Source organism: Lissotriton helveticus, chromosome 5_1, assembly GCF_964261635.1.
Source record: "Lissotriton helveticus chromosome 5_1, aLisHel1.1, whole genome shotgun sequence".
Lineage (NCBI taxonomy): Eukaryota > Metazoa > Chordata > Amphibia > Caudata > Salamandridae > Lissotriton > Lissotriton helveticus.
The window spans coordinates 719,197,836-719,217,049 of record NC_136065.1 but is presented as its reverse complement, the minus strand read 5'-3'; the positions used below and the strand labels follow the sequence as shown (position 1 = coordinate 719,217,049).

Here is a 19,214-nt window from a genome sequence, read left to right as displayed (position 1 = left end):
CGTTTTCTCCCTAAACATACACCAATCCATGCATTCCATCCATGTCGACGCCGAGGGCGCCCTCTGGGACCCCCACAATAGGGCTATGTCCCTTTTGGCGATCATATTGCCAAGGGTAGTCCATCGAGTCTGCGCCACGCTATAGTCATTGGGCTCCCAGACGTTCAGAAGGCACCTCCTAGCCTCCGGCATTAAGGACACACCCGTCACCTCTTCCATAATGTCATGCACGCCTCTCCAGTAAGACACCACATCCGGACACTCCCATATGATATGGAGAAAAGTAGCAAGCATACCACAGCCACGCCTGCACAACCCATCCAATGAATAACCCATCCTCATCAGGCGTGGACCCGTGACATAGACGCGGTGTAAAATCTTCAATTGCACTAGCCGCAGACGAGCCGGAATCGCGACTTCCTTTGGAGACGACACCGTGGCCTGCCAGTCTTCGTCATCCAACTCAAGCCCATCCGCGGTCCAGGCATTGCGGAGCTGTACAAGGAGGTCAGAGCGGTCGTTAATAAGCTTCTTATAAATAAGAGAGATGGTACTATCAGGGACATGCCCATCGAGCACCCTATCTTCCAGGGGGGAAGATTCCGGGACAACGACACCGGCCGGAAATGTCGAAGCAAATGCATGGCGAATCTGAAGATAGCGGTAGTATTCCCTATCACTCAGACTATATTCCCGCTGGAGTTCGGCGAAAGTCTTGATCCTGTCCTTGATCAGGAGGTCCCCTACTCGACTGATACCTATAAGATCCCACTTGTCAAACCCCTTCGTCGCCCAAAGATTCCCCAGCCGTTCAGCCGCATAAAGCGGAGTTGCTCTAGTCAGCTTGTCAGTCCATCCCGTGGCAGCCGTCGCACTAATCCAAACTCGCACCGCGACCCCAGTAGGATCAGTAAGTGTCTTCCTAGCCGTTTTAGAATAGAGCGCCCTATTGTAGTCACCACCCGGCAGCTGCCATTTGTCCATCTCGAATGCAGGGTTAGGGGTAGGACCATACATGGCGTGGTTGATAGCACTCAACTGAGATGCCCAGTAATAGCGCTTGATGTCGGGCAGCGCTATACCGCCATCATACCAAGGCAGAGTCAGTTTCGATAACGCAATGCGAGGCCGCCCGCCCCATACCAGTTGCCTCTGGAGGCCCTCCACCTCACGGAAATAACTAGCAGGGAACAGATCGAGCGTGTTTTGAAGGGCATAAAGGAATCGGGGGAGAGACATCATCTTAAACAGGGCGGCCCTCCCCAACGGGGACAGTGGCAAGCCACACCAACCCGCGACATCCGACCGCAGCCGACGAAGCGGCGGCATTAAATTCCTATCATACCGCACCGCAGAGTCCAAGGAGATATAAATCCCCAAATACTTAAAGCCGTCACGGACTACCGGTATCGGGCAGACACGAGGCAGCAAGGGCAGTTCCCCAGTGAGCGGATAAATACAGGACTTGGTCCAATTAATGGACAGGCCAGAATTTCTCCCGAAGGAGCTCAAAACGTCAAACAACACTCCCAGTGATTTACGAGGGGAAGTCAAGTATAACAAGATATCATCCGCATACAATGAAACACGATCTTCATATCCCGGGGACCAACTAATGCCCTTAAGCGACGGCTCCCATCGGAGCCACGCGGCGAGGGGTTCAAGAGCGAGTGCGAAAAGCAACGGTGACAACGGGCAGCCCTGTCGCGTGCCTCTGCCGAGAACGAAGGGCTCCGAGGCCCTGCCATTCACCACCACTTGAGCCAACGGTTGTTCATAGAGGAGCTGAACCCACCCGATGAAACGCGGGCCGAAGCCAAACTTGGCGAGAGCCGCCCATAAATACGGCCACTCTATTGTATCAAAGGCCTTCGAGGCGTCCAAAGAAACCAAGATGGCCGTCTCACGAAGTGATCCCGCCCGCGCCAGAACGCCATTAAGACGGCGAAGGTTGAGCGCAGTATTACGATGGGGGATAAATCCCGACTGGTCTGGATGTACCAAGTCACCAATCACTGTAACTAGACGATTCGCCAAAACCTTCGCAAGAACCTTAGGCTCGACATTCAGAAGCGAGATCGGTCTATACGACGAACATTGCTTACGGGGCTTCCCATCTTTGTGAATTACCACAATGGACGCCAATCTCTGATCCCGGGGAAGGAGTCCGAGATCTCGCGATTCCAAGAACATGTGGCGTAGATGCGGCGCCATTTTGTCCGGGCACAGCTTATACAGCTCCACCGGAATACCATTCGGGCCAGTGGCCTTGCCCGAACGAAGGGAACGGATAGCAAGCGCTATTTCATCCACGGATAAGTCCGCCTCCATAAGCTCACGGTCAGACTCCGAGAGGCTAGGCAGCGCGATATCTCTCAGTAGTAAATGCGAGTCCTCCTCCGGCCTATCCGAGACCGGCGCGTAAATCTTCTGGAAGTGCTGAGCAAAAGCCGCGACTATCTCAACAGGGTCCACAACCCGCGAACCATCCACCCCTTCCACAACAGGCACAACCCTATTCAAACACTCCCTCTTGTCCAACCAAGCAATCCACTTCCCGGCTTTATCACCAACATCATACATTCGCCCCTGTTGCACACGAAACATCATCCTGGCTGCATCCGTCACCAGAGCCTTGTAGTCAGCCTGTTTAAGGGCCAAAACATGCAACTTCTCAGGGGTAACCCCAGATCCCAAATCATCCTCCAAAGCTGTGATGTCATTTTCAAGGCAAACAACCTCCTCAGTCTTACTTTTCCTCGCACTAGCAATCAAAGACAGGGCCTGGCCCCGAATCACAGTCTTATAGGCCTCCCAGAGGGAAACGGAAGAGGACACCGAGCCCACGTTCTCATGGAAGTAGTGGTCCATGCATTGAACCACCGCAGCCCTAGTTTTGGGGCTGCGTAGGTGCCAGGGGTTAATCGGGGCAACACGGCCCTCCGCTCCCAAGGACAAATCAATCCCAAGCCAGAGTGGAGAGTGATCCGAAATCCCCCTAGCCAGGTGACGCACCTCCGTTACGGAGACCATCTGCTCCGCTGGCACAAGGATATAGTCAAGCCTCGAAAGACTACCATGCGCTCCCGAGTGAAAGGTGTACTGCAGTTGTCCAGGGTGTAAGTGCCTCCAGCTATCCACTAAACCCATCACATCAAGGAAATCGCCCAACCATGACTGCGATTTCAAGAGAGCCCTGGGGGGGGTTACGATCATCAGCACCACTGACCACTGAATTGAAGTCTCCACCCATTATTAACATACCTTCGGGAAAGCTCAGAACCACCCCACCTAACTCAGAGAACGTAGTGGACTGTAGTCCTGGAGGGACATAGACAGAGAGTATGGAAATGTCTTCCCTTCCCAGCGCCCAATGATGGCCGCGTATCGGCCACGATCGTCAAGCACGACGTCATCTATCTCCAAGGGGAGGGAGTTACGAACCAAGACGCCCGCCCCCCTAGAATCCGTGGTGAAACCTGAGTGCGCCACCAGACGATACCCCCTCCTATTCAGCGCATGGCAAGTGTTCCCTATCAAATGAGTTTCTTGAAGCAATACAACATCGGGTGAAAGACGTTTCAAATACTGCAAAACTATCCCCCGCTTAACCCTATCGCCCAGCCCGTTCACATTCCAACTCAACACCCTCAGCCCCCTACCTCCCATTGCAAAAGTGTACCCAGCGTCCCCCCCCGCATAAGGACAGTCACATCCAGTAAATCGTGGTTGAAAATGAAACCTCGGAGTAAACAAGAAAACAGAAACCCCACCCCCACCCCCAAAAGAGTACCCAACACACACCCCCCCACCCTGCACCCCTGCGTCGATCCAAAGAACCACCCCAACTTGCAGTGTGCCTGTCGCCCCATTAAACTAGTCTACGAGAAGAAAGAAGAACCCCTTAGAGGAGGAAGAGACCCGAACCCTCCCACCCCCGGGTAGACAATATACATGCACTCAATAGTAGTCAAACCGCTGCTGCAAGTCTATAAAGCCGGCCCCCCGACGGGGACTCACTCCACCCGTTCCTCCAGTCCACCTTCAGCACCGCCGGAATGTTCAGATCGATCACGCGGCGTCGGTAGAGTATCAAGCCAGTCACTAGCAACCTCCGGGCGATCAAAAAAGAAAGTGCGTTCCTCATATTCGACCCTCAAGCGGGCCGGGAACAGCATAGCGTACTTTAGGCCCATATCACGGAGGCGTTGTTTCACGCCCGTGAAGCTCATGCGTTGTTTTTGAACTGACTGCGTGAAATCCGGGTAAAAACTGATGGATGCATTGTCAAATTTTGTGGGCCCGCCAGTGCGCGAGGCCTGGAGAATAGCATCTCTGTCCCGAAAGTTGAAGATCCTGGCTATAATGGGCCGCGGCTTCGCGCCCAATTTAGGCTTCCCAACTGGGACTCTGTGGGCACGCTCCACAGTGAAGAAGTTACTGAGGCCCTTAGGTGCCAGGTGATTCAGCACGAGGTCCTCAACCAAAAGATCCATAGAAACTGGTTCGGAACGCCAATGATGCGGACGTTGTTTCGTCTGGCACGGCTCTCGTAATCATCCAGCCGACGAGCAAACAAGTCGTTAAATTTCCGGAGATTGTGGACTTCAGCCTGAAGGTCCGAAACATCAGTAGTGAGACTCGTTGTTTTAATGTCCAGCGATTTCACCCGCTCATTAGTCTTTGCAAGATCCGTTCTGATGAGGTTAACCTCGATAGCCACGGTGTCGATCTTCAAGGCCAGTGTCTCGTACTGCTGGCCCATGGAGGTCTTTACACTGGCAATGGCGCCCATGACGTCTCTCAGCGTCAGGTCATCTGTCGCAGGAAGGTCCTCCCTGGATTCACCCGGGGCTTTACCCAGCCCCCCAGGGGTGCCTTTCGGGCGGGTGAAGCGATCAAGGGTATTAGACTGAGTAGAACCCCCTCGGTTCGTAATCCTAGTGGCCCGCTTCTCGCTCTCGGGTTTACCCGACATGGTGGCAGAGGAATCCTAGCAGACCCCTGAGAGGGTACAGCGAAGGCAACCCTCAAGAGATCCGCCGTGTATAGTCGAGAAATACGAGAGACAGGAGATGCGCTGGGGGCGGGCCGCCAAGTGTGGACCAGCAGTACTGGCAGGCAGGAAGCCACGAAGGACAGCGACCAAAAACGAAACCGAAAGTAGCACGAGGGTTGCGATCAAGTCTCAGTGACCGTTGTTGTTCGATTACCACTCGGGCATTTCGGCAACTCGAGACCGTGGGCATCCGCCGGTGTAGGCCATAAAGTTCGAGATGCAGTGAGTCCGGCGTCCGGCGGCCAAATCGAATTTTTGAAAGACAATTTCGTATCAGCAGGGCTCCTTCAGTCAAACCCGTCGTCTAAATCAGGATATTAAACAGGATAGTCGTAGGAGGTGGAAGGGGTCTCGAGAGCCCTGTGCTCACGCGTCCATCTTGGATCCGCGCGAAGCTCCTCCCTCGATTATTCCTTTTTTGTCCAACCAGACTTCTGTCATTTTACTGTAGAAAGACGATGGTGTCTTCGACAAATGATCAAACCAGTGCAAGATCGAGGGGGGCAAGCATATCTGCTACATCCAGCCCGTCTAGAAATAATAAAAGGAGAACATGTTCGCTTTTTTACCTCAGAAATTAATGTGAAAAAATATCTGGAGAATTGGGACTTGAAATCATAGATTGATTAATTCTGAGATTAAGCTCTAGGCTGTCCAATCACTTTCTATTCTTCTTTTCCTTTTCTTCTTTTATTTTTAAATATAGTGCTATAAGGCCTGTGTTTATAGTATATGTTTACAAGTTCTTATCTGTCCTAATTGTCAGCTAGTTAAACTTTTGAGTCGGGCAGCAAACATCACAGTAGACTGGTAGTAGTCTGAATGCCTTTCTACATGGGAAGGGTGGGCGGGGGGACCCAAAGGAGGTGCAAGGGCACGGTTGTAGGGTGGGTGAAGGAAGGGACGGGGAAGGGAGGGTGATGGAAAGGGTGCAGGGTGGAAGGGTTACAGAATGGGGGGACATTTTTTTGGGGAGAGGATGCAATAGAAAAGAAATATGAAATAACAGTTATCAGTTAGCAAGGGCGATTAAGGCAGAGGAAACCAAAAAGTGTAAATGGGTAAGATTACTGTTTGTTCGGTTAATGCAGGCAGCCTTAATGATAGGCAAAAACGTATCAGAGTTGTAGAAATATTAAGAAGTTTAAATGCTGACATAATATGTCCATAAGAAACGCATATCCCTTGGAGGAATCGCGATATGCTTGCCGTAAGAGGATACAATCTTGTAGCTTGTTCTACTCAAACTTCAACTATTAGAGGGACTACAATTCATGTGAAGAATAGTTTTGGACCTGCCATGCGGGTACTGGGAGATAATTCAGGGAGATGCGCTATTGCGCAACTCCCCATGGGACTGACTGTCTGCATATATCGTTCAAATGAAGATGATTTACAGATTTGTAGCAACCTAGAAGTCGAGGCAGCATCATGGCCGGGCCCGTTTATATTCTGTGGGGATCTGAATATTCACTATGAGAAGGAGTTTGGTAGCACTCAGAAATATCAAGGGAGAAAACCCCATGTTCATCAAGCACTTTTGGCTTTACAAATTAGTTATGACCTGCGAGATGTCTGGGGACGAAATATCCAGCAGATCCTGGCTATACATACTATTCAAATCCCCACAAGAACTTTTTTAGGCTCGATTATTTTTTGGTGTCATCTTGCTTGATTCCAACTGTAGGCATAAAAAAATTACCCAAACTATCTTCAGATCACAATCCTCTAATCATGGATTTGATACTTTCAAATGTAGATCATCCACAAGTGAAATGGACGTTTGACAGATCACTATTACTTAATGATAGTTATCTTGCATATATTAAAAAATGGGTTATAGAATACTATGAGATTAATCAATATAGCTCCTCGCGCAATGTAGTCTGGGATAGTTTTAAAGCTGGTCTTCGGGAGGAAACAATTAGTTTCGTGGGGAAAGCTATAAAACAAGAAAAGAGGAAAATTAATATGCTGATAATCGAATTGGGAGAACTTGAAAAAGAGTATACAGAGGCAGTTAGACAAAATCAAGAAAGCGAAGAAACGATATTACGCCAAAAGATAGCGATCATTAAAGCTGAAGTAAAAAACTACTAGACTAAGAAGGAGGCAGCTATCTATCAAGCACACAAGTCTGAGGGATATGAGTATGGTGAGACCGTCTGTATAGTTCTTGCTTTACGGACCAAGCAGAAAATAGCCACAAATAACATAATGGAAATCAATCAATCAATCAATCAAGGCATTTATATAAAGGCGCTGGGGGGGGGGGCGCTACTGCTCGAACAGCCAGGTCTTGAGCTGCTTCCTGAAGGAGAGGTGGTCCTGGGTGAGGCGAAGGTGGGTGGGGAGGGAGTTCCATGTCTTGGCGGCTAGGTAGGAGAAGGACCTTGATGGAGTAGTAAACACAGAAAAGAAAGATATCATTAAGACCTTCGAGAAATCCTATGCCTGTTAATGACACTGAGCACCTTTTTGCTAACTATCGGAGGCTCAGCGAAGAAATGCGGCAAGAGCTGGACCGAGAAATAACCAAGGAAGAGGTTCTCTCTGCCCTTCCAACTATGGCTTTAGGGAAAGCGGCAGGCTCAGATAGGATCTCACTGGAGCTATACAAAGCAATCCAAGAAGAAATAGCTCCTATACTTTTAGATCTGTTCCTTGGGATACAACATAGTTGGACCCCGCCCGAGTCCTGGCAAAGGGCAGATATTGTGGGTTTTAAAAAAAAGGGGAAACCTGCTGATAACCCTGCTTCATACAGACCTATATTCCTCATGAATGTTGATCCAAAATTATATTAAAAAATGTTAGCCACCAGGTTAGGGAGGATCATAGCTCATCTTGTCTCCCCATGGCAGCACTGCTTTATACCAACGAGAGGCACAACAGACCACATTAGACGTGCTTTACCCTTATTAGATATTACTGAGGCAACTGGCGAGAAGATGGCTATGATCCTCCTGGACGAGGAGTAAGCGTTTCATCGTGTGGTGTGGCAGTATTTATGGACATCAATGGTACAGAGAGGTTTTGGGCCCGGTATTTTGACAGCTATACAAGCAACGTACTATCGGCCATATGCTAGATGAAATATAATAGGGCAAGAATCAATCTCTATTGAGATTGCAAAGGGGGACGAGACAGGGGTGTCCCTGTTCTCCAATACTATTTGCTCTGTATATTGGCATCTTTATAGAGCAAATCCTCCAAGATCAGATTATCACTCCGGTTAAGTGTAATGGCTATGAGACAAAAATATTGGCCTATGCCGATGACTTGGAAATGGTAACGGGACCCTGAAAAAGCAATTGTACAAATCCAGAAAATTAGCTGAGAATTATGGTCGAAAATCAGGGTATATGCTAAATTAAGGAAAACCTAGATTTTATGTAATACCAAAACTCTGTGCAGTGATCCTCGAAGATTAACCGAGGTAACCTATTTAGGTATCAAGGTTACCAGTAATATAGATGCCATCTGGATGATAAATATGACACCAATAATTAATAAGATTAGTACAGATCTTCGCCGATTTAGATAGACTTCATCTGTCACTTATATGGCGTTGTGATATTTTAAAAATGGTTATGTTTCCCAAAATTCTATATACGTTTAGTTCTATTCCAGTAGAAATCGAGGATCATTTAAAAAAAAAAAAAAATAGACAGTAATTTTGCCTGGAAGTATTCCAAAGTCCAGCGATCTTTTAAATTTTTAACATTGCCACAAGATCGAGGAGGATGGTATGCCCCCAATATTAGGTACTATTATTATGCATGCTTTCTACAGCAAATGGCTTTTGTAATCCTGCCAGGTAAAGGAAAGAGACAGTATAATATAGCTGGGGATCTTCTTTCAATATATGAGCTAGCGATGGGAACAAACGCTCAAGGAGTGCTTCTTTGGCAAATTGAGCCAAGCTATTATAAAAAAAACTACATTTAAGATAATTATAGCAATTTTGAAAATCTGGAAAATGATGGTGGGCCTTGTGAAAATTCCTATATATAACAGATATACTCCATTGTGGCGATCTTCCCTTTTTCCTATATCAATGTAGGATAAGCTGGCCAGGCATTTGGGAGGAGAAGGAAATTCTGAGGGTGGGGGACCTTTATTTAATAGAACAAAGACTGTGGTTTTTGGATCTACAGCAGAGATATGGTATATCGGATGGAACATTGTTTAAATATAGGCAGTTTACGAGTTATTTAAACAAAGTGAAGGAGAAGGGACTCTCCCTGCAAAGGAACTCCCTAATAGAAACTACCTCTCAGTCTCGGACTAGAATCAAAAACATATATAAAATTTGAATGGGCACACTTCCGGATGATCTGGAGGTGGAAGAAGTCAAATGGGCTATGAAAACTGGAGACCATGATATTGATATATGTCACTCCCTGACCTTATCTTTCTTGCTGCGAATTTAAAAGGCCAGCATTACTATACAATATATGCCCTTTACCTTACTTCTGAGAAATTACATCGCTGGGGGAAAAGGGAGGACGATAAATGTCCTAGGTGTGATCAAGGACCAGCAGACATAATTCATATGTTTTATAGTTGTGAGAACTAGATCAATTAATAAAACAAATAGATTTTTTTTTTACAGCAGCCATAGAGAATTTTATTAAAATATCTTCAACTCTAATGATGCTAGGGTGTGTTGAGAAGGCAAAATGTGATTAACGCAAGAGCAAATTCGTTTTTGTTGCTGTTGCCGTAATACGACTTCTTATTGCTACCCATTGGAAAGATCCAGATCCTCCTCGATTTCAAGCATGGGTAAGTAGTTTGCTAGCTATATATCATTTGGAGAAAATGTAAAGGTCGGGGCGCTCGTAAGCGAGGCAGAGAAATCTGGGCACCTTTGGAAAATTGGATTATTAAACAAAGTAGTGTGTAAAAGGAATATGCCGTAATATGGTCCCTCGATCATGTGATCGGCAAGAACTGATTGTGTATTGAAATTTTATTTTCTTGATCTCGTTGTCATTCGCCTATATTCTTCTCATGTTTTTCTTTCTTTGCTTAACTCTTTTGTTTTCTGTCTTTATAATGTAAATATACATGAAAAGTAAAGAGTTCTAAGCTCTTGCCTAATTGGATGCCAGAGGTTATTATATGTATGAAATGTTTATGAATCTTTATTTTTGTAAATCCTCTCCAAATAATAAAAAAATTAATTAAAAAAAATAGTAAAAAAAGGAAACATAGCTTGCAGAGGCTGCCACTGGTGCTGCTTCCTTAATCCTCAGCCCTTGCCACTCGTCTTTAAGGGTTCATCCAGTAGTTTTAATGTGTTTGAATCATTTTTATAGGGCACTTGGACTGTACGATATTAGGCCACTTCACGTTATAGTGCAGTCGCAAAATAAATTTCACAAACCATATACAGGGGAAAACTGCTTAGGACATTAGGGTAGTTCTCAGTGCATTGTGGTGGTGAGTTAATTGGAGGGCTTTGTGACTTCAGGATTCATCAGGAAGAAGGGTGCCAAACGTAAGGGACGTATTCTTCCAAACTGAGGAAAGTCAACTTTTCAATAGTATATTTCAATTAGTAAAATAAGTTATTTTGAATTGCGATTCTCCTATTACCATGACTAGAGAATCTGTATTTCATTAAAGACACGGAGGCTCACATTATGCATAAACCTTTTAATGCGTCTCTAAGCAGCCGCATACATCATAAGTAAAAGGTTCCATAAAGAACATTCATAAAAAATAAAGGGCATGAGCCAACAAGAGACGCCTCTTTTAAATGTGGAAATACAGAGAAGTCCATAAAAGAACAATAAACTCCAAAATATTCGAATAACTTCAGAAGAACTTCAGCTTGAAAAATCCAAAGATGGCGAAACTGCACAAGGATCCAAGCAACTCGAAATTAAGAAGGATTATCTGAAAAGGAGAAAAGATGTAAATTTGGAGCAAACCAAACTAAAAGGACAAAATAATAACATTGCATCACAAAGAATACAAAAACAATAAGTTAGTTGTAAGTCATCTCAAAAGCTAAAACATAGCTGTAAACATAGTAAACAGATAAAAGATCACATCACATCCCAGGGAGGGATGGGTGGGATAATGTGAGCCTCCGTGTCTTTAATGAAATCCAGATTCTCTAGTCATGGTAATAGGAGAATCGCAATTTCATTACAAGAACGGAGGCTACATTATGCATGTTGGTAGCTTTATAAAACAACATCAGACATATGTTCTATAGGTTTACAGTAATGTCGAGCAAAGGTGCTAGTATTTTAACAATTAGAAGCTTTAAGAATATCGTCAAGCTTACCACCAGACCAGAGTGATTTGCTGGCCATAGCACCTCTAAGAGAGTGAGCCTGAAACTTACGTAAATCAGTGCCTGCTAAGCTCATAGCTGTTTTAACCCACCTAGCAATGGAAGTAGAGGAAATAGCTTTATGTGGTCTAACAAAGGAAATAAGTAACTGATTGACATCAGGAGGTCGAAGAAGAGACATTCTGTGGTGGTACTCCTTCAAACAATCAACAACACAAAGTTTAGGACAGGAGTCAAAGCGGGGATAGAAAATAGAATCGGACATAGATTTAGTTCTTCTATAAATTTCGAACTTCACACCAAACATGTTGTAGGACCTAAAAGAGATGTCTAGAGCTTTAACATCCGAGACTCTTCTACAGGAAATAAGACAAAGAAGAGAGGCAAGTTTGATAGAGAGAAGTTTCCTGTTAAGGGAAGTGTTATCAGGCCAAGAAGAAAAAAGGTCTAAAATCAAATTAACATCCCAAAGAGAATCATACTTAGGCTTTGGGGGTCTTCTTAGACGGATGCTCTTCATAACTCTACAAATGATAACAATCTTACCTACCGTTTTACCATTCACAAGAATATGACCAGCGGAAATAGCAGATTTATAGCAATTGATGGTTCTATAGCTAAGACCTCTATCAAATTGTTCACATAGGAAATTAACTACGTCAACAATAGGTGCCTCAAAGGAATCCAGGTTCCTTTCCACGCACCAACGAACCCAGGTTCTCCAGATGTTGTTATATCTGTAGTGGGTGCCTGGAGACCATGATTCTGAGAGGAGAGTTGAAGCTGTAGACGGAAGTCCTGAGACCTCGTTTGATCTCCTGACACTCTCCAAGCAAGAAGGCTCAAACTCTCTGTCTGTATTAGAGGATGAATTTCGCCATCTACGCCTGTTAGGAGATGATTTAGGCAAGGGATTAGGAAGGGAGTGTCGCAAGCCAGCTCCAGAGCTGTTGGGAACCAAGCCTGAGAGGGCCAGAAGGGAGTCACAAGAACAAGGGAGCATTGATCGATTCTCACTTTCTGTAAGACTCTCTGGATCATGGGAAAGGCATAAGCCCTTAGATCCTTCCAGGGTTGGAGAAAGGCGTTCACGGCTAGAGCTCCGGGATCGGGCATCCAACTGAAGTATTTTTCCAGTTGAAAAGTTAATCTGCTTGCGAAAAGATCTATTTTCAAGGGTCCCCAAACCATATTCAGACAGTTGAAAATGGTAATGTCGAGTTTCCAATCGCTGTGATCTTTGAGGAATCTCGAGTGCCAGTCTGCTGAGATGTTCGCTTTCCCTGGAATGTATTCTGCTTTTAGAGCAATTTTCTGTTCTAGGCAGAACATCCAAAGTTTTTTTGACAGGGACGAAAGGTCCGCAGACTTGGTGCCACCTAGGCGGTTTATATAGGCCACCGCAGACATGTTGTCCATCTTCAAAACGACCGATCTTCCCTGCAGGGAGTGTTTGAAACTCATCAAAGCGTAAAGACCAGCTGTGAGTTCCAAAAAATGTATGTGCTGAGAGGATTCTTCCAGCGACCACGTTCCACCGGTATTCTGGTCGAGAAGGCAGGCTCCCCAGCCATGCATGCAGGCATCTGACTCCAAAACGAATTTGGGTTTCGCACCGAAAATCGCTTTCCCGTTCCAAGCTTCCAGGATTTCTAGCCACCAGTTCAGTTCCAGCCTTGCAGGTCTAGGGAGATGTGATCCTCATACCAAAGACCGGATCTTAGAGCCTTCGCTTTCACTCTCTGGAGGGCTCGATAATTCAGAGGTCCAGGGAATATTGCTTGGATAGAGGAAGAAAGAAGACCGAGGAGTCTTGCGAGTTCCCTGAGGGGGAACTCTTGGAGTTTCAGGACACGACAAATTTCTTTTTTGATTTTGGTAATTTTTTTGGAGGGGAGAAGGAGACATTTGGATGTATCCACAGTGAACCCCAAAAATTCCATCGACCTTGAAGGAGTCCAGACTGATTTTTCCTTGTTGATGATGAACCCTAAATTTTCTAGGAGGTCCATAACTGTTTTCAGATCTTGAGAGATTTGAGAAAGTTCCTGAGACATAATTAGAATGTCGTCTAGATAGATGATCAAATGTATTCCTCTTTCTCTTAGAAAGGAGGCGATTGGTCTCATAACCTTGGTAAAACACCAAGGGGCTGAAGAAAGACCGAATGGAAGGGCTTGGAACTGGTACAATCGATCTTTCCAAAGAAATTGGAGAAAGGGTTGGTGAATTTCGGCCATAGGAATGGTGAAGTAGGCATCTTTCAGGTCTAGTTTTACTAGCCAATCTCCTTCCAAAAGAAGACTCCTCAAAAGGTGATTCCCTTCCATTTTGAAGTGCCTGTACACCAAAAATTTGTTGAGATGTTTTAAGTTTATAACAGGTCTCCACCCTTTGTCCTTTTTCTCTACGAGGTAATGGGTGCTTATGAACCTGAGTTTCTCTAGGGAGACTTTCAAGATCGCACCTTTCTTGAGCATGGAAGAGATCTCTTCCTCTATTATTTTCTGCTGTTCTGACGGGATCTGGAAATGTTTTGGAAGAAAAGACTAAGTCGGAATCTCTGTGAAGTCTATTTTGAAACCTCTGACGGTGTTCAAGACCCAAGGATCTTGAGTGATCTTTCCCCAGTTCTGAAAAAAGAACCTGAGTCTCCCTCCTACCTCTGAGGGGAAAGAAAGAGGGGTGAGAGTACTCACTTGTTGTGACGTCGGTGGAGGGTTGGCCTCGTGATCTATATCCTCTTGAGCGTATGCCACGTTCTCTCTGGGGAAAGAGCTGTGAGTTGTTGAACTGCTGAAAGCCTCTTCCGAAACCTCTTGATCTTGAGGAGGGCCTTTGGTTAAACCGTCTGGAAGAGAGGCCCCTTCTTCCGGCCCGAGCAAAAAGGTTGTTATTAAAAACCTTACGCATGTTCTGTTGGGCTCTATCCAAAGCCGTAAAGGTAGACACATATTTGCCGAGAGTTTTTATGAGATCTTCACCAAACAGTAGACCTTTAGGATTTTGAGAGGTCTCCTTGTCGGCCATGTCCGAAAGCTTCGGATAAACTTGGTTAGCACAACTCTCTGTCTTTCAGCATTCAAGCTGGCATTAGCGTTCCCAAGGAGAATTAAAGCTCTCTGGCTCCAGCCTCTGATTAAGTCAATATTAAGGGGGGTACCATTGAGATGGCTCTCCTCCGCTGCGTCGATAATTCTAGCCAAAGGACCTAGGACATCCAGGACACGGTCCTCACAACCCTTGAGGGACCTCTCCATGCCTTTGAGAGGATCCCGTCCAAGTTTAAAAAGGAATTTTATCAATTCAGGGTCCAAATTAGGAGTTTGGCAGACCTTTTCATCAATGGAAGGTCTTGAGCACTCAGCTCGCAGGATGTTGCGAGTGTTGCACTCAAGAGGAAATCTCAACCATTTATTAATGAATTTTGCCACGTGCTCGTGAGGCCACCATTCAGAACTGCTAGGGTGTTTAAGATTGAGGGCAGAAAACATTTCCTCCCCGAGAGGGTCAAGAATGGTATTTTTTGGACCAGAAGAAGATTCTGGAGGGTTAAAAAGCTCTTTATCGTAGTCATCATTCAAATCAAGGACATATTCGTCGTTGTGTCCGAGGAATTATCATCTCTGAGATCATTCTCAAGCATAAGGTCATGAGCACTCGGATATTATCTGCCGCTAAGGACACCAGGGTATCTTGTGCCGCGAGGGACACCGTAATAAGTCGTGCAGCGATGGACACCAAGATGTCTTGAGGTGCAGGGACCTCCCAGATATTGTGAGGTGCGAGGACCTCCAACAGTGCTCTTAGGGGCGAATTGTTCAATGTTTTTAATCTTTTTCGCTCTTTTACCCCTCAGATCGTCAATATCAATACAATGACCTTCATTAAACTCATCCTCATCAGGAGAGATAGACCTCTTAGAAGACATCACCTTCCTCAAGGAATTACACATGCAGGATTGCACTTCGTCATTTAATACTTTATTAAAACGTTCACCCTCAACATTGGGAGTAGGGGCAGAAGCACCCTCAGAATCCGACTCAGACATGAGTGTTTACAAATAGGAGAGGCTGAAGTCAAAACAATTAAGGCCTCTTTCTTTTTTTTTTATATTGTGTAAATGGAAGAGGTGGAGCTTAAAACAAATGAGGCTTTATAAATCCAACTAAAGTCAAAATTAGGGTTCAAACCCAAAGACTTGCGATTCCAACGAAGCACAGCTGATCGCGAAGGTCGAGTAACGAACTCGAAATCGCTTGCGATCAGCTGCATCTCTAGTGGCCATGGAAACCGGCATCACGCGCCAGCAATTGCAATAATGCTAGTCTCTAGGGGGAGGAAAGGACCTAGGCAACGCGCTTACACGGCGCTGTTGCCGCCGAGGTCCTTTCCTTTAATCAGCATGCAAGCTGTACTCGCGCTTGGAGCGCGATCATTAGACGGCAGGCAAACAAATCATAAATGCTATTAAACGCACGAGGACAGCAAACGAGGGGGGAGATCGTCTTAAAGAAGGATCCAAAAAAAGGGCAAGGCAAGTGGCAACTTTTACAGTAAAATAACAGTGAAATATCTACAAAAAACGGCTAATGGTGAAATATCGATAAAAAACGGCGAATACTTACGCAGCTGAAAGAAAAAAACGTTAGGAAAAGGGTGTACACATACAAGCAGTGTAATCATCAATGTGTATAAACATAAACCAACCTAGTTCTAAAGGTAGACCAAAGGGAAGGAAGGAAAGGGCATTTCCATAAATTGGAAATCAGTATGGAGGCAGATGGGAAAGAGGAGGGAGGGAACAATAGCCCAAACCACAAAATATCACCAAATAATGCCAAATAATAACATTAAAGATAAGGTAACAAGGAAAGGCAACTTATCTGCTCAGTGCCACATTTAAAAGAGGCAGTCTCTTGTTGGCTCATGCCCTTTATTTGTTATGAATGTCCTTTATGGAACCTTTTAATTATGATGTATGCGGCTGCTTAGAGACGCATTAAAAGGTTTATGCAAAATGTAGCCTCCGTTCTTGTAATGAAATTAACTTGGAGTTTATGGTCCTTGAACGGACACATTAAGCATGGGAAGGGCGCCCTCTCAGGACATCCCTCTGGCAATACGAGTGGTGGTGTTTGCCATATTGAGGCTACGTGGCTTACGATTGGACATCCTTTCCGAGGTGCATTTTTATGTAAGTGTAGTGGCTTAGGTGTATTGAGGGGTGGTAAATTACTCTATAAAATGTCTGTTTTTTAATTTTTATTTAAAGCTCTTTTGCATGAAACATGTCCTCAGTGCTGCAACTTGTTCTAATAGCTTTGGCTGCTTCTCTTTTACAAGTACATTCTCCCTCAGCAGCTTGATCTGGTTGCTGTGCTTACCAGAGGCATGGTAGCCTGTTTATGAATACTTGAGATTTCTTGGCAGCTCATGCATCTGAAATGCTGGTGGGACAGTGGTAAAGTCCTGTTTCCTGCCATTTTGAGACATGATCCTGTTGGTAAATTTCGAAGTTTTTCTATTAATTGATTCCTAGTTTTTTTGCTTTTCATTGATTTCTGATGTTTTTGTTCACTCTGTCTTTTCTTTCAGGAGACCGACTACATAATGTCCTACTTCGAAAATGGGGAAGATTTCGGCGGAGACAGCGATGATAACATGGATGAAGCAGTCTATTAACGATAGGCCCTTCTGACCTTGAGACAATCACCGCTATTCCACAAGAGATTGTGGGGGGTAGTACAGGCAGACTGGAACTAATGTAACTTGTGAAAGACTTTGACCAGCTATTGCACTATGTAATGGCCAATTGCTAGACTGCTGAAAACTGTGAAAAGCGGATGATCTCCATGCAAACTCTTTAAGATGCATACTCAGTATGGGTTTTGAAGCCACCTGGGTAAAGCAGGAAACCAATTAAGATTTCTAGGTGCTACTGTGGGTGGCTTAGTGCGGGTACCAGAAGTACCTGATTGCCTTTTGCCCCCATGTCTTATAGTTTATCTATTTCAATGGCAATAATTGCTTTATGAAGACCACATTATCCACGCTCCCTACCATTTTTGTAAGTTGAAATCTGGCATTCAGATTTTGCACTGCAGTGAATGTCCCTCCTGCTGCGCTGCTTGGAGATTCATTGTATGGGACACCGTGTTGGTGGAACAAGACTAAACTGTGCGGATAAGTTTGCTCTCGACACTCTTGCAAGGTAAAGTCATATTTTTTTAGATTTTTTTTTTTTAACTGTGTAACAGATTTTTGAAGATGGACCTACATATTCCATGCTGCCAAGTTCAGTATCAAATTCATATTTTATTCAGATTTTGTCAATTTGTTGCCACAAACCAATCGCCCATCTCCGCACAACGTTTGCCTGGAAACCGGGTCGGCAGAAGCCCTCAGAGGACAGAGCCCAGTGGGAAGATTGGTGTTGCACTTGGATTTCATGTAACCAACAGAGATTCTTGAATCATTTGAGATATTCAGAAATCGGTACGCTAAACCAAGTCAAGAGTTTTAAAAAAAAATCCTATTTCATTTTAAAGTTATTATTTAAACACCTTTGAATAGAGCATTCCTCAAGTGCCCAATCAAAGAAAACTGCACATAAGCGCTGAACATTTTCTTTGCTGGTGTTCACATTAAAGTTGTTTGTTTTTATTCACCACGTGACTGACATGCACCCTTCCAGGTCAGTTACACCAACAAGCCTCAAACCGTCAGTGATTTTTAACATCATGGAGCTGTGAAGTCTGTTTAAAGCACAAAGGCGCGTTTAAGTTGTTGCTAGCTGTGATAAGTCTGTTTGTGCTTGTATTATGTATTGCCAATGTGTACCAAAGACCTGCCCATCGACAGAGGTCCACAGCTTGTTGTTGGATATGTCTATCCAGTTCTTATACATTCTTTGTGTCTCAGAAAAGGCCTTCATTAAGTGCTGTCTTTTAAATTAGTTTACTTGCATCAAAAGGAAAGGAGAAGACTTGTATTTACCTCAAACCAACTACTATCTCATTTACCAAGTGAAGCAAAGGTGGTTTTATCGGTGTTAAAAATAGAGCTCGATAATTACATACAATTGACATCTTTAGACAAAAAATAGAATTAAATAGTTTTTTTTTTAAACTTTGTTTATTGGGTTTTTCAACACAAATACATAAACAGAGAAAACAAGACGAGGGGTGGTATTGTGGTACAATGCACAGGTATATAGGTACAACTGCATAGGTAGAGCACGACAAGCAAGCAATATTGCAACAGGGTGACTACAGTAGTTGTCATTCAGGGGTATCGCCACATTGCAATTGTACAGTATAAGAGGATCCTGTGCCAGTCTTTCCCGCAAGGGGTGGAGAGAAGTCAACATCTGACCTTTAATGCATATAAATGGTAAATATCAGAGATTCGTACTAATCAACAGTTCATACATTAACATATGCAGCAACTGTGCATAATCCACAATCACATCATGATAGTGTCGCCCAACAGTTCAGATATCTCCCATCTGGTCTGCACCTCCCGTCCGAACCCCGCACCCATCCGGTTCTACTGCTCCATCTCCTTGAGTTAGCAAATATGTAATTAGTTGGCCCCAAATGTTAGAAGGCCTGCTATGAATCGGAAGATTTTCAGCGAAAGTAGTGTGTTGGTCCTGACAATGAGTCATGTCTGCAAGCCAATCTTTGAACTTTGGAGCCCTTCCACGCCCCCATCTACACGCAACACGTCGTTTTGCAAGAAGTAGAGCAGTATCTAAGAATTTCTTGCAGGTTTTGGGAATATGAAATGAATATCCCATGAGCATTAGTAGCGGATCAAGGTTTATGGACCCCC

The 19,214-nt window shown here is 44.7% G+C and overlaps 1 protein-coding gene across 1 annotated transcript in view; it reads left to right on the top strand.

The window, feature by feature from the left end:
* Window positions 1-18,503, top strand: part of POLR3GL (RNA polymerase III subunit GL) — a 184,086-nt gene extending 165,583 nt beyond the window's left edge. The window contains exon 8 of the mRNA XM_078643138.1: window positions 16,974-18,503. Coding sequence (XP_078499264.1) covers window positions 16,974-17,060 — 87 coding nt within the window. The 3' untranslated portion in view covers window positions 17,061-18,503. The remainder of the gene's footprint in view (window positions 1-16,973) is intronic.
* Window positions 18,504-19,214: the final 711 nt, after the last annotated feature.